We start from the raw sequence: 15,000 nt of genomic DNA, 5'->3' as shown, positions 1-15,000 counted from the left end.
CCAGCAACGACACCGCCAGGTGTCCCTTGGTCATCGGACCTCTCTGAGGACACGAGGGGTTCGGCTAGCTAAATGGGATTTACCTGTCTTCAGGGAATTAAAGAGAAGAGGGGGAGGCCGCTCCCCCAAGTGGGGTCTACCTGACTTCCGCGAACCCTGGAGAAAAGGAGGGGGTGGACCACGACCCCAATTGAGACGTGACCCTTATGAGCCGTGGCGGAAAGGCGGCGGGGCCATGTAAGGGGGTAATGAGGGATTCCTTCCCTCACTCCCTTTCCAATGAGCCACAGAAGCAGGCCAGATTGGAAAGAAAAAAAAAAAAGAAGGAATTCTTGACTGAAAATAATATCGAGAGAGATTGCAAATTGAGAGACTGACAGAAGAGACAAGAGTGGCACAAGTGGATGTGCGTGACTATTTAAAAAAAAAAAAGAGGCTTAAAAAAAAAAAAAAGAGAGAAATAGTGGGGACATGACAGACAGGGCGTTAAACACCCCTGCAAAAAGTGGAAGGTGTTGGATGGTGTTGTGGACTGGGTGTGTGGCACTGTGGAATGAATGACGAAGGTGTTTGGGATGAATGGCGTGATTGTGTGAATGAGGAGAGTGAGTGCGAACAATGTACCCTGTTGGTAGGAGTCTCCTAACCAAGTGAGTGTAGGTTAGGGGGACTTAGTGGATTTGACGTGGATTCTGGCTGCTGTTTCATTGTGCAGGCGGACTGCTAGGGGTAGGTGCAGCCAAGGTATGGTGGTACTGGCTGGGAGTGTGACATGGTATTGGAAGTTGGTGAGTCGGGAGGGGACACCAGACAGTAGGGTTTAGAGTGCTAAGAGAGCACAGTGCGGGGGCTAGGGAGCCACCCGGTTAGAGTGCTTGGAGAGCACAGTGTGGGGGCTAGAGAGCCACCCCTTATTTAGGAGCGCCAGAGGCGCGCTCAGGTGAACCCCGAGGTCGCTGGGTGTCCCCCACCACCTATTGGAAGCAGGCAAAGAGGCCTAGTTGTAGTCACACTCCCCCAGCCAATGAGTTATGCCTGGCACCACCAAGTGAAGAAAAAGAGACAAATAAGGGCCTTGCCCAGGTTTAAAAGAATGGAACAGTGTGCCAGGTTGGAAAAAATGGGTCATTAGGATCATTGTGGCAATGGCAGGGTTTGTGCCATTGGTTAGAGCTTCAAGTAAAAGGTTAGGTTCGATGAACTCTCCTCCGCACCATTCATGTGTGACACCTGGTACGAGTCGTGTTGATGGGAAAGTTGTGAACAAGGGCCAGGTTCGGTCGCCCTCTCCAAGTGCCAGAGAAGCCACCAGTGTGTCATGAGCACACAGATAACAATTGATTAAGAAGCACACCATCCTGTCAGCTAAAAAGTGAAAGGACTTTTTAAAAAGACCATACTAAAACAAGTCGTACCAAGATAAGTCAGGCAAGGAAGGTTAAGGGTACTCTTCATTTTGCCTGGGCTGAGGTCATCACCCCCACTTGCACCCTCAAGAATGCCTCCAGACTGCATTTGCTTACCATCGATAGAACTGTGCCACCTGCTGTCCAAGGCAGGGCTTGTTGCCTGCTGCTGCTCGGTTGTGTGCCATGTGGGCCGAAGCATTTTTGTGGGCCATGGAGGCCAAAGTGCTTTTGCGGGCTGTTGCAGCCGAAGATTCATGCCGTCTTGTGGGCTCAGTGGGCCGAAGGACTCTTTGTGAGATTAGGCCACTGGGCCGACTGAACTCACCTGGTGAGAGGCCAATAAGGCCACGAAGTAAGGAAACCCCTCTGGGGTGAAGACACAACACTGCCGGGAGGAGGCGTGAAGGAGCGAACACGTCAAGAAGCTTTGAAACTCTGAATGTCTTGCTCCGATGTGAATATTGGTGTTGAAAGTAACATTGAATGCCCTCCTGCGCAAATGCATAATTAGAATGTTAAGTATTGTGCATAGAGTGTGGATGTGTTTGTTAGATTAGTGATCCGACACACTAGGATAGGGACATGCCAATCTTACTGATACTTTGCTTCTTGGAGTTAAGTGCTTGCAATGTTGTGGGTTAGAGTAAATGGGAGATTTGTGCTGTACGTTAGACAGGGCCATTCCCGCAGGCTGCCCCTAGTGGAGGCTCGGGAGAGCCTCGGGAGAAAGGTGGGGGTAGTGTTGCGGAAATGGCCCTTAGTGGTTTATTAAATATAGAATTAGTTCAGGTCCCCTCTTAGATGTATGTTTACCATAGATCGTCTGTACTGGGATGGTAGTTTTGTGTCGGAAGGTGTAGCAGGCTGTTTTGTGTGGTGCATTGGTGGTGTACAAGAGACGGTTCCCTTTTAATTACATCTTGACAATCAAACAAGGTGCAAGTTCCATTAAGACCGGCCTCGGTTGCAATGCCATGATCGAGGCAATGGATTGACGTGAGAAAGCGCGATTGAGCGGGCAAAAACGACAAGCGCCGTCAAAAACCGGAAGCGGCGCTTCGAGTAGTCGCTGAGCACGGGCGAGGAAGGAGGCGGAAAGACGCATGCGCGGATGGCGTGTGGACAGGCCTTCGTGGCGGGTTCCTGCCGGAGAGCTCTCTCCGTGCGTGATTGAGCGGGAGAAACGGAAAATCGTGCTGATCGCGTGGCCGATAAGGAGAGCGGGTGGCCGCCATTTCGCGACGCTTGATGCATGGCCGATAAGAGGGCGGGCCGCCATTTGGCAGACTGCAGGCCCAAGCGGGGCCTTCGAATCCGGCGACATCGGCTTGTTACGAGCTGCATTCGCCCTTTTCACATCTTCACCTCTCGTCCATCACCACCACCAAGTACCCCCTGTCTTGTATGAATGTTGTCCAGGCCTAAGGTTTATCTCGTTAGGGTCACCCCGCGAAACCCTTAATTGTAGCTCCCTAGATAAGAGCGGGTTATTACTCATAGTTGAATTATAATGTTATCATGAACGCCTTGCTTGTTTTGTGTACCCTAATGTTCCCCCATTAAATCTGGTTGATTCGTATGGAAGTTGCCGCACTGCATTCATCTGTGTCGCATTGAAGAGCAATCCGCTCGATTTGTAATTAAAACCAAGCTGGCTACAGGTTGCGGCAGACTTCGCTCGGTCTCTGACAAACCCAACCTGTAGCGACGGGTGTCTCCCCAACTGGCAAGGCACAGGTGTAATTTGGTATCGCGATAGAGGCGCGTAACCCGAGATCTGTGTCGAACCAGCCGGCGTTGCACCCGTGGGACGGCCGTGCCGGGAGGCGCGACCCGTCACCTACAACAATATATACAGTGGAACCTCGACTTACGAGTGCCCCAACTTACGAGTTTTTCGAGATACGAGCCGTCACTCTGGCAGTTTATTGCTTTGAGATGCGAGCCGAGATCCGAGTTACGAGCTTTCGCCACCCGGTCACGTGGTTATCTTGCCGTGCACGTACAGTATCTCTGTCGTATAGCGCTAATGATATATAACGCCGCCGATAATGATATGATAATTTATGATAATCTATGCAGCACGACGTGGTCCTCACGTCACACAACGCGCCTTTGCCGGCGCAAAACGGCTCTCTCAGGGTCAAACTCGGTATCGTTTTGAGCGCACGGTTCAGGCCTTCAAGAAAAAGTTTATTTTGTAAAAATCGAGCCACGCGTTCAAAAGATATGACCGGTTTTGTTCGCCGGCACGTCGGCGCTCGAATCGAATCGAGTTAAAACGAACACTGCCGTTGTCGGGTCCGTCTGAGACAACCACCGGGCCTAGAACGCTGGGACCGGTCTCGTTGGATAGGCCTGGATCAGATCTCGAAACGCTGGAAGCTGCACCTCTCTGTGATAATCTTGTGGACCATGACAAGAGATCGTGCGACACGTGGTTATCATGCCATGCAAGTACAGTATCTCTGCCGTCAACTTGTTCAGAGTGCCGGCGATAGCTCGCCTTCTCTTTGTGGAAAACACGGTGAGATCCTTAACATCCAACAACTAATGGGACGCAAACGGGGCGCCCAGTTTAGCGGTACACCCATTGATGAATCACCCTGCCTGTGATTCACCCATGACAGGTTATAGCTGGGTCGGGATTCAAACCCAGGCTGGACAGTTTAGACTTTAGAGTCAAGTGTGCGTACCTCCAGTCCAGGCCATCCTGCCAACTTGTATGCTGCATACAGGTGAAATATAAAGCGCGAGATATTTTTATATATACTGTATATTTAAAAAAAAATTGGTGTGGTTTTTGGCGGGCTGGAACGGATTAATAGCATTTCAATGCATTTCAATGGGGAAATTTGATTTGAGATACGAGCAATTTGACTTAGGAGCTCGGTCACGGAACGGATTAAACTCGTAAGTCAAGGTTCCACTGTATATATATATATGTATAGGAATGACTTCCGGTCCCTCGGGCGACGAGGCTTGCTTCGATCTCTCCACGGCATCGAAGTTTGAGTGCTTTCCCATTCGTGTCTTTGTCGGGTTTCCGCTGGTTGTTTTGTTGTGTGTGTGTTGTTGTGTGTTTCTGTTTAGTTTTGGTTTTGTGGTTGTTGCGGATTTGTGTATGATTGGTCGTTTTTTATTCGCGCCTCGTGCGCGGCCTGGTCTTTCCGGGCTCCCTTCCCCCCATCGGTGTTTTGTGAGTCTAAGTTCTTTCCTTCATAGTATTTGCTTGTTTCTTTGATTTTCTTTTCTCCCCCCTGCCTCTCGCGGGCATCTTACCCTTTGTCCGGCATTTTTCAAAACAGGACAAACGGATAGACAAAGAATTCTATATTGATTCTTCCTCTCCTCCCGGACACGTGCTTGTTCATTCTCCTCCTCGTCTCGACTTGTGCCCCGCCCCCTGTATCTCATTTTTCTTCCGCCCCTGCTCCTTCTTTCTCAAATCCACGTTCTCGCTTGGAGACTTTTCCCAGATTGTTTTGCATGGTATTGTTTAAATATTATTTAAATATGTTTAAACCGCAGCCGTGATGCTGGCGCCGCCCTCCCCCCCTCCACCCCAGCAGAATTTCCATATTTTAAACGTTTCCCAGTGTGTACCCTGGATGAGAATAGGTACACCGTATCCCTGCGTGTCGTAAGAGACGACTAAAAACATTGCCTAAAAAAGAGAACCATGACAATTACAACTACATATGGGCAGGGTACAGCCCGAATTGGAGATCGGTTTCTGAGGTTTGACACATGGAATGTAGGGACAATGACAGGGAGATCAGGAGAAGTGGTGGAAGTATTGGTCAGAAGAAGAGTGGACATATGTTGTGTGCAAGAGACGAGATGGAAGGGAAGTGGTGTGAGAATGGTGAAGGGTAGGCAGGGACAGAAAAACAAGTTTGTGTGGCAAGGGTGCCCAGAAGGCATGCATGGTGTTGGTGTCCTGTTTTCTGAGGAGTTTGTAGACAGTGTGGTGAGTGTGACTAGAGTGAGTGAAAGGTTGATGATGGTGAAAATGATGATTGGAAAGCTCTTGGTGAACGTCATCTCGGTATATGCTCCGCAGGTTGGTCGAAGCGATGAAGAGAAGGACAAGTTCTGGTGTGCGATAGAGAAGCTGTGAAAGATGAGGAAGTTGTTGTGGTGGGAGGAGACCTAAATGGACATGTGGGAAGGAGTATGGATGGTTTTGAGGGAGTTCATGGGGGTTACGGATATGGTGTGAGAAATGGAGAAGGTGAAAGGATTTTGGAGTTTGCTGATGGAGCTGATTTGTAATACTCAGTTCCAGAAAGAGGATAATAAGCTTGTTACAATGTTACATACACGTCAGGTGGGTCGACGACAACCGTTGACTACCTGATGGTGCGTAGGCGAGATAGGAGGCACCTCCGGGACACAAAGGTGATCCCGGGGGAGGAAGCTGTTTCACAGCACCACTTGGTTGTCTGCGACATAAGGGTGAAAGGTGTGAAGAGAGCTCGGCGGGTGAAGTACCAACCGAGAATGAAGGTGTGGAGGTTGAAAGAGGTGACAGTAAGGGAGGCATTAAAAGAGAGGCCGAGTAGGATAGAGGATGATGTGGTTGAGCCTGAAAGTGGTTGGATGTCAATGAAATCTAGTCTGTTGGGATCCGTTGGTGAGGTATGTGGATGGACAAAAGGACCACCGAGGCACTCGGAAACATGGTGGTGGGATGATGAAGTTGGAAAGAGGATTGACGAGAAGAGGAAGAAGTTCAAGGAGTGGCAGAAGGCGAAGGGTACGGGAGCAGAAACAGCAGAGCATGAAAGTTATAAGGCAGCCAGGAAGGCTGCAAAGAAAGAGGTAGCAAAGGCGCAGGAGGCATGTAGGAAAATGTTCGGAGAACGCTTGGATTCGGAAGAGGGTCAGAAAGCAGTATTCAGGATTGCAAAGCAGATAGCGAAAGAGAGGTGTGATGTGATGGGGGTGAGTTGCTTGAAGGATGAAGTGGGACAAATCGTTGTCGACCCAGATGGAATTAAAGGAAGATGGAAAATACATATGGAAATGCTGTTGAATACAGAGAATGAATGGGATGGCAACATAGAGAGTAACCCAGTTTTAGGACTGGCAGAGAAGATAACTGAGAAGGAAGTTGAGGAAGCGATAAAAGCAATGAAGAGTGGAAAAGTGGGAGGGCCGACGGGAGTTGTGGGAGATATGTTGAAGGCAGCAGGAAGTTGGGGTGTGAAGAGAATGACAGATCTGTAATCTGGTGGTGAAAGAAGGCCGCATTCCAGTGGATTGGGAACCGAGTACCCTCGTCCCTCTATACAAGGAGAAAGGTGACCCTCTGGAGTGTGGCTCGTACCGAGCGATAAAGTTATTGGAGAATGGAATGAAGGTATTGGAAAGGGTGTTGGAGAGGACGATAAGGAAGAAAGTGAAGATCGACGAAATGCAGTTTGGTTTTATGCCAGGAAGAGGAACGACAGACGCGCTTTTCATTGTGAGGCAGTTGCAGGAGAACTACATGGAGAAAAAAAGTACATGAAAGTACAAAGTACAAAGTACAAAAAAAAGTACAAAAGAAAAAAAAAGTACATGGAGAAGAGGAAGAAGTTGTTTCTTGGGTTTGTTGATCTGGAGAAAGCATTCGATAGGGTTCCAAGCAAAGTATTGACATGGGCATTGAGGAAGTTAGGAGTGGAGGAATGGTTGATCAGAGCAGTGATGGCAATGTACAAAAGAGCGCGCACAGCTGTAAGGACGAAGGACGGGAACAGTGGTGAGTTTGAGGTGAAGGTGGGAGTGCATCAGGGGTCGGTACTAAGTCCACTACTATTTGTAGCTGTGATGGAGGTGCTGGCTCAGAACGTAAAGGAGGGTTTACCGTGGGAGTTGTCTGCAGATGATCTGGTGTTGATTGCGGAAAGTATGGATGGACTGAAGGAAAAGATGAACAAGTGGAAGGAATGTATGGAGACAAAAGGTCTGAAGGTGAATATCGGAAAGACGAAGGTGATGGCAAGTGGTAAAGCATGCGGTGAGGTGGAAAGAACTGGGAAGTGGCCCTGTGCTGTGTGTCGGAACGGTGTCGGAGTGAACTCCATTCAATGTACAATGTGCGCTGAGTGGGTTCATCAAAAATGTAGTGGTCTGAGAGGGTCATTAACCAGTGTGGCAGCTACATTCAAATGTGAGGTGTGCACAGAGGGAGCTGCAGATGGAGGAAATGTTGAGTTGGATCTTGGAGACGGCGTGAAACTGGAAGGTGTGAAAACATTTTGCTACCTCGGAGACATGCTGAATGGAAAAGGTGGATCAGACTCGGCAACGGTTGCTAGAGTGAGATGTGCATGGAAGAAGTTTCGGGAACTGAGCGGCATGCTGATGATGAGGGGAGTGTCGTTGAAGCTGAAGGGAAAGGTGCATGCTGCATGTGTGAGAAGTGTTATGATTTATGGGAGCGAGACATGGGTAATGAACGAAGAGCAGCAACGAAGGTTGGAAAGGGTGGAAATGCGAATGGTTCGACGGATGTGCGGAGTATCGTTGAGAGAGAGTAAGACAAATGATGAATTGCGAAAGATGATGGGAATAGAGCCTGTGATTGATGCTGTGAAGAGGAACAGGTTGAGATGGTTTGGTCATGTGTTGAGGAAGGATGAAAGTGACTGGTTGAGAAGAGTGATGGAAATGAATGTAGAAGGAAGTAGAGGACAGGGAAGACCGAGAAAGACTTGGCTAAAGATGGTCGAAGAAGAAATGCGGGCAAGGTGGTTAACAAGGAGAGATGCAGAAAATAGGGCTAAATGGAGAAGATTGTCATGGGGACCGCAAGGCTAACCCCCGCTCGCGTAGGGAAAATGGCCTTTAAAATGCATGTTGTTGTTGTATGTGTGTATATATATATATATATATATACATATATATATATATATATATTACATATATATATATAGATATATATATGCACATCTCATGATATCTCAAAAAGTTGCGGACGAGTTATGACAAAAATAGCGGATTTGAGTTGGTTCGGTGCCAAGAACAAGCCAATTTGATTTTGGTTCAGATCCAGCTCATCAGTGGGACACAAAACGTAAACTATTCAGCCTGGCAGAGTTTTGCACTCCACTGTGTGCCTTTCTAGTATTTATTTTTTTCTTTTTTAAGTCATTCTTCACCTTCAAGAATGGGGCCACTTTGTTACAGTTCTGCATAACCTCCACCCTACCCCCTCCCCACCCAGAGCAGGTCCATGCACTCGGTTCCTGAGTTCAGCTATCTCATTAGTATTCAGATAGTCCTCCCTTTTACGTCGTGGGAAAATGGGAAATACGCGTATGAGAGGGCTATAGAGAGGTCTTCTTTCTCCCTACATTTTCCTCTTCCACCTTCATACCCCCGTCATTCAGTATTTAATTTGGCATCTCCTCTTTCCAGACACAGACACAGCTCCAATTCAATTTATTTACCTCTCCAGATACATTTGAGACATTAGCGACCCTTAAACAAGTACAATCGATTACAAAAGTACATGCCTTATCTTTGATTTCCCCTCATTACCAATATCTTTCCCTCCACCCTAACACATGCATTAAACACAAACACCGCTTTATTAAACACAAACACCACACATGAAAACAGCCATGTCCTCCTCTCAGCCTGAACTCGCCTTGGCTGGAAACGCGAGGAGCGGGGAGCCCCGTGAAGAAGAACCCAGTACAAAACGCATGTGGTTGAGCGGGGTAGAGCTCCTGCAAGGGCACTAATAGGATGCTCTGTGTGGGACCAGGCTCTGCCCCACTTAAGTATAAAGGCAGAACGCAAAGAGCTTCGTTGCCTTGGAACTGAGCACAGATCTGTTGTGGGGGAGGAGGATTGTGCTGAGGGAGTGACCATTGCACGCTGGGCTGGGCGTGAAGCGCCGTGCAAGCGGTGAAAGGCGGTGAAAGGCGGGTTTGCGGAAGAGGAAAGGGGGTGGGGAAGGATTGTCTACCTGTTATCTGAGAAATCCACGTTGCGCTGAGGGAGCGACCCGTGTTGTGCTGGGTGCTGCACGCCGTGCAAGTGGTGAAAGGCAGGCAGCCTAAGCATAGATCTCTGGAGAACGAGGCCATGCTGCACGATAATACTGACCATCTCTTCCACTCCCACCCCCCTACCTCCCCCCCCCCCCCCCCCCGAACCCTCCTGCCCCTCCTCCGACCTATATTAGGATCGGTACCAGTCAGTCGATGGTGCCCATGTAAGACAAGGGCAAACCCTATGCTCTGAACACATTCCCCCCCCCCCCCCTCCTCCATTTCTTCCCAACTACCTTCGTCAGAGTATGATTCGACTGAGCCGATGTGATTTGTGTAAATAATCTAGTATGACTGGAGAAGGGATTGAAGTGTTACGGAAATCAAGCTTTTGGGGATTCTTTGTGCTAATTATTAATTTTTTTCCCATTGCTGTGTGAATGTGTTGCTTTATTGTTGCTTGTGAATACTCGTGTGAACTATTTTGGTAAACAGTTGTATCCAACCTGCCCGTTTCGTCTTTTCCAGCGACGCGGCTATGGCACAATAATGGTAGTTAGGGACGTTCCTCCCCAACAAATTGGCTCCACAACATGAGCAGGCCCATAGTCAGCAGTTCACTCAGGGTACTCCTGAATGGACAAGATAAGGTGAGTACGAACCGAGGGCGAAATCCCCAGTTATGTTGGCCACGTCACGCCAAGGTAAAAGGTGTCAGACGGAGTACCCTGGGAGATTTGGTCATCTGATTGGTGTTCTTGGTCGATTAGCCACCTTCCGGACCACAGAGTTATCCGCGAAAGGTGGCCTCATAATTGGTAGTCGGGGGCAGTCCGAGAGGTCCCTTCGCCGTGAACCCCGAAACCCGGGTCCGTAACAATATACACTACCGGTCAAAAGTTTTGAACACCTCAATTTTTCCAGTTTTTATTGAAATTTATGCAGTTTAATGTCTCAATGTACTCTGAAATTAAGCATAGAACAAATAAACACTTGGAGATAAAAAAAGAAATCAGAGAATCATTTTGTTTAACAAAATGTAATTTAAATTTTTGACTCAGCAAAGTAGCCACCTTTTGCAGATATAGCTGCCGAACACACTCGTGGCATTCTTTCTACAATGGAAATCAAATATTGTTCGGGAAGTTCTTCCCAACACTGTTGCAGAAGTTCCCACAAATGTGTTGCACTTGTAGGTTGCTTTGCTTTCATCCTTCTGTCCAATTCATCCCAAACCAGCTCGATGGGGTTTAAGTCTGTAGACTGTGCTGGCCATTCCATGATTTGAAGCCTACAGTCTTGTTCTTTTCCTCAAAGGTAGTTTGGACATAGCCTGGAGGTGTGTTTAGGGTCATTATCTTGCTGTAGGATGAACCGCTGACCAACTAGGCGTATACCAGAGGGTATTGCATGGCGCTGCAAAATGCTGTGGTAGCCCTTTTGGTTCAGGTTGCCAATCACTCTGTGCAAGTCGCCGACTCTGGATCCAGCAAAAGCGCCCCAGACCATCACGCTTACTCCTCCATGTTTGACAGTTGGTGTCACACTGAGGAACCATCCTTTCCTCTACTCGACTGCATACAAAAACCCTGCGGGATGAACCAAAGATTTCAAATTTTGATTCTTCAGTCCATAAGACCTTCTTCCAGTCTTCAGTAGTCCACTGGCGGTGCTTCATGGCCCAGGCAAGCCTCTTTTTCTTATTTTGCCATCTTAGCAATGGCTTTCTAACTGCCACTCGACCTGTCAAACCTGCAGCTCAAAGTCTTCTCTTCACAGTTTAAACTGAGACTTGCTTACTTCGACCAGTGTTGAGCTGGGCTTGAAGCTGTTGTCATGTGAGCCACCTATCACGCAAGCTGTTGACTCTCAGAAACTTGTCTTCTGATTCTGTTGTAGCTTTGGGTCTGCCAGACCTCCTCCTGTCAGAGTTTCCTCCAGTTTCCAATATACTACTTTCTGCAGTGCAATATTGTCCAAATAATGCTTCAGAGGGTGTAATAACAGTCTGTTCCAATACTGCTTTTATACAGACAGAAGGTTTGTAATCAAGTAATCAGCACAGGTTGGGACACCTGTAGGAATTGTTTGCCTCAACTTTCAAGGCTTAATTTACTTACATTGCTGCAGAACAGCTGTAAGTTGTTAACCCATTACTTGTACCCTGAAGAAGGCCTTTTTTTTACAATATAACTGTGCAATTTACATTATTTTCCCGTTTTTGCGATTTTAAACTTTTTTTTTAATCTCGAGCAGTTTACTGCTTACCTTTGTACCATTTCAGGTTATTCACTGGACATTAAACTGCATAAATTTCAATAAAAACTGGAAAAATTGAGGTGTTCTCAAACTTTTGACCGGTGGTGTATAGCACAATATCTCAAAACGTTATGGATGAGTTGTGCCAAAACTCGGTGGATGAGTTGGTAAGTGACAAGAAAAGGCAGATTATATTTTGTTTCAGTTCCGGCCCATCAGTGGGATCCAAAACGTAAACTGTTCAGCCTGGTGGAGGTATGCTCTCCATCGCATGCTGTTGTAGATATTATGGTTTCACACATTTCACACAAAAATAAATAAATTAATGCACTACAAAACAGCAAGTGCAACTTCAAGTTGATTTCCCAATACTTCATGTGATGACAGCGGTCTCAACTTTGCAAGTCCCAGACTGGCTGCAAAGCATTTCACATCAACATTCTACCTTAACCCATGCCACAAACTATGTTTACTCAGCAAAACATATTCAACTTTTATCCTGAATAAAAATACCCATATCAGGACAAAGCGTTACAGTCGTGAGAACCATGTTGTTATCAGGGGCTTACGCAAGTTGCCGTGTCCACTCATAGAAAGAGTTCTTGAGGTAGTTGGCATGATTAGGCCTCAGCATTGTCACAACAACGGCAGTGAAGCTCTCACGGGTAATTTCTTCGGCAATTAGGGTCTGAACAGCACTCTCATTCTTAACAAGGGAAATATCACCTGGCTGGAAAAAAAGAAAAGAAAAGAAAAAAAGACAATAATAATTATAATAATGATGAACAGTAAAAGGGTCTGGCACAGTGGCATGTTGGGTGTTATGCAAACAATGTGGAACGAGTCCAAGAAGATCAACAATCTGCAGCATTTAAACCCATTCCTTCCTTTGCACTTCATTCATCACCAAACAATATTGCAAAATATTTAGAATTGCATTTCCATATCTCATGGACTCAACGGCTGCAATGTATTCACATGAAATTTGGTGGAGAGGTTGGGTTTGTGACAAGGATGAAATGATTACATTTTCGAGAAGATCAGGATATGGATTTGAAATTTTAAAAAGTGATTCTTCAGCATTGATGGGGCAAAAAAAAGTGATATGCAGTGCCTATAGTATAGAAAGTCTACACCCCCTCCCCCCATTTCAAAATTTTCACCTTTTATTGCCTTATAGCCTGTAATTAAAATGCATTCAATCAGCCTTTTTTCACCTTTATTTACACATCATAACCCAAAACTTCCAAGTGAAAAACAAATGCTACAAATATCAGAAAATTATTTTAAAATACAAAACGAGAATATCTTGGTTGGATACTTATCTCTTGGATTTTGACGTGGCGACCCAATTTTCAATAGCGCTCTTCCTTATGCCGAGATACACCCACACACCAAATTAGAAGTTGGTACTTTGCTTATTTTTCAAGATATTCATCTCAAGTTTCAGACATACATGGCGGCGGCCATCTTGGCTTTTGACGTGGCGACCCGATTTTAAACAGCGTTCTTCCTTGTGCCTAGATACACCCACACACCAGATTAGAAGTTGGTACTTCGCTTTTTTTTCGAGATACTTCGCTCACAAGGTTCAGACAGATATATATGGTGGTGGCCATCTTGGATTTTGGCGTGGCGACCCAATTTTCAATAGCGTTCGTCCTTATGCCGAGATACACCCACACACCAAATTAGAAGTTGGTACTTCGCTTATTTTTCAAGATATTCATCTCACAAGGTTCAGACATACATGGCGGCGGCCATCTTGGATTTTGACGTGGCGACCCAATTTTCAATAGCGTTCTTCCTTATGCCTAGATACACCCACACACCAGATTAGAAGTTGGTACTTCGCTTATTTTTCAAGATATGCAGGTTACAAGGTTCAGACATACCTGGCATCAGACATACATGGCGGCGGCCATCTTGGATTTTGACGTGGGTTGCACCACACACCAAATTTGAATGCGGTCCTTCGCTTACACACGCACGCATGCACGCCGGCAACGCACGCACGGACGGACGGACGGACACACGGACGGAGGGGAAAGCCATAGTCCCCCTTTCGCTCCGCTGAGCGACGGGGGACAATAACTCCATATCGGGAATAGGTGTTGTTAACGATAACGTCATTGGTGCCACAATGACGTCTTAATTTGACAGGGACAATGCTTCGTCTGATCAGTTTGAAATTTATTGAGCATGCATGATCTCTGCAACAATTATATTAGAGAATATAAATTTATGATGTCATCGCTCATGTGATCTGGCAGCCATATTGAATAAAAATAATTTTAAAAAGAAATGTTCAAAAACAGAAGAGTTGGCTCACACCAAGTTGACTGCGCAGGGTAAGTATTCTGTGAATACCATCTTTTTCTTTTTTTTTTAAAGTGATTATTCTTTATTTATTAGCAGGGCCAAAAATTATGCAAAGCATGATATTTCAAAAAGTTGTGGACCGATTATGACAAAACTAGCTGGACAAGTTGATTAGGTGACAAGAACAAGCCAATTAGAATTTGGTTCAGGTCAGAATCTAGATATGGCCTATCAATTGAATAAAAAAGTAAACTGTTTAGCCTGGCGGATGTACGCCCTCCACAAAGTCCGGATCGAGTTTGACCCTGCTATATCCCTTTAAATGCTGAGTGTTAAAAGCAAGGAAGCAGCACGTACCATTAAAACAAGACCAATAGTGGAACAACGGTGCAGCAGGGCTTGTTTTATACATTAGTTGTTGTTATATAGCCCCACCCAGTTCTCTCAAACAAGCCCGCAGCACAAAGACGGCCGATCGATCTCGCAGGAGCGACCGAGAGATCCCCCACATCCAAGATGGTGTATCCACACCTTCACGAAGTCAGGGTCACAACAGAGTGAGAGAGGAAAAGAAAGAGAGGAAAAGAAAGAGAGGAAAAGAAAGAGAGAGGAAAAGAAAGAGAGAGGAAAAGAAAGAGAGAGGAAAAGAAAGAGAGAGGAAAAGAAAGAGAGAGGAAAAGAAAGAGAGAGGAAAAGAAAGAGAGAGGAAAAGAAAGAGAGAGGAAAAGAAAGAGAGAGGAAAAGAAAGAGAGAGGAAAAGAAAGAGAGGAAAAGAAAGAGGGGAAAAGAAAGAGAGGGGAAAAGAAAGAGAGGAAAAGAAAGAGAGAGGAAAAGAAAGAGATGAAAAGAAAGATGAAAGAAAGAGAGAGGAAAAGAAAGAGAGGAAAAGAAAGAGAGGAAAAGAAAGAGAGGAAAAGAAAGAGGAAAAGAAAGAGAGGAAAAGAGAGGAAAAGAAAGAGAGGAAAAGAAAGAGAGAGGAAAAGAAAGAGAGAAAGAGAAAGAGAGAGAGAAAGAGA

The 15,000-nt window shown here is 46.2% G+C and overlaps 1 protein-coding gene across 1 annotated transcript in view; it reads right to left on the bottom strand.

The window, feature by feature from the left end:
- Window positions 1-12,533, bottom strand: part of SMCHD1 (structural maintenance of chromosomes flexible hinge domain containing 1) — a 238,536-nt gene extending 226,003 nt beyond the window's left edge. The window contains exons 1-2 of the mRNA XM_078777400.1: window positions 12,494-12,533; window positions 12,232-12,388 (exon numbers count right to left, since the gene is read on the bottom strand). Of these exons, the coding sequence (XP_078633526.1) occupies window positions 12,232-12,388; window positions 12,494-12,533 (197 nt within the window). The remainder of the gene's footprint in view (window positions 1-12,231; window positions 12,389-12,493) is intronic.
- Window positions 12,534-15,000: the final 2,467 nt, after the last annotated feature.

This window comes from Myxine glutinosa, chromosome 5, assembly GCF_964187855.1.
Source record: "Myxine glutinosa chromosome 5, kmMyxGlut1.1, whole genome shotgun sequence".
NCBI lineage: Eukaryota > Metazoa > Chordata > Myxini > Myxiniformes > Myxinidae > Myxine > Myxine glutinosa.
This window is presented reverse-complemented; position numbering and strand designations above follow the sequence as displayed.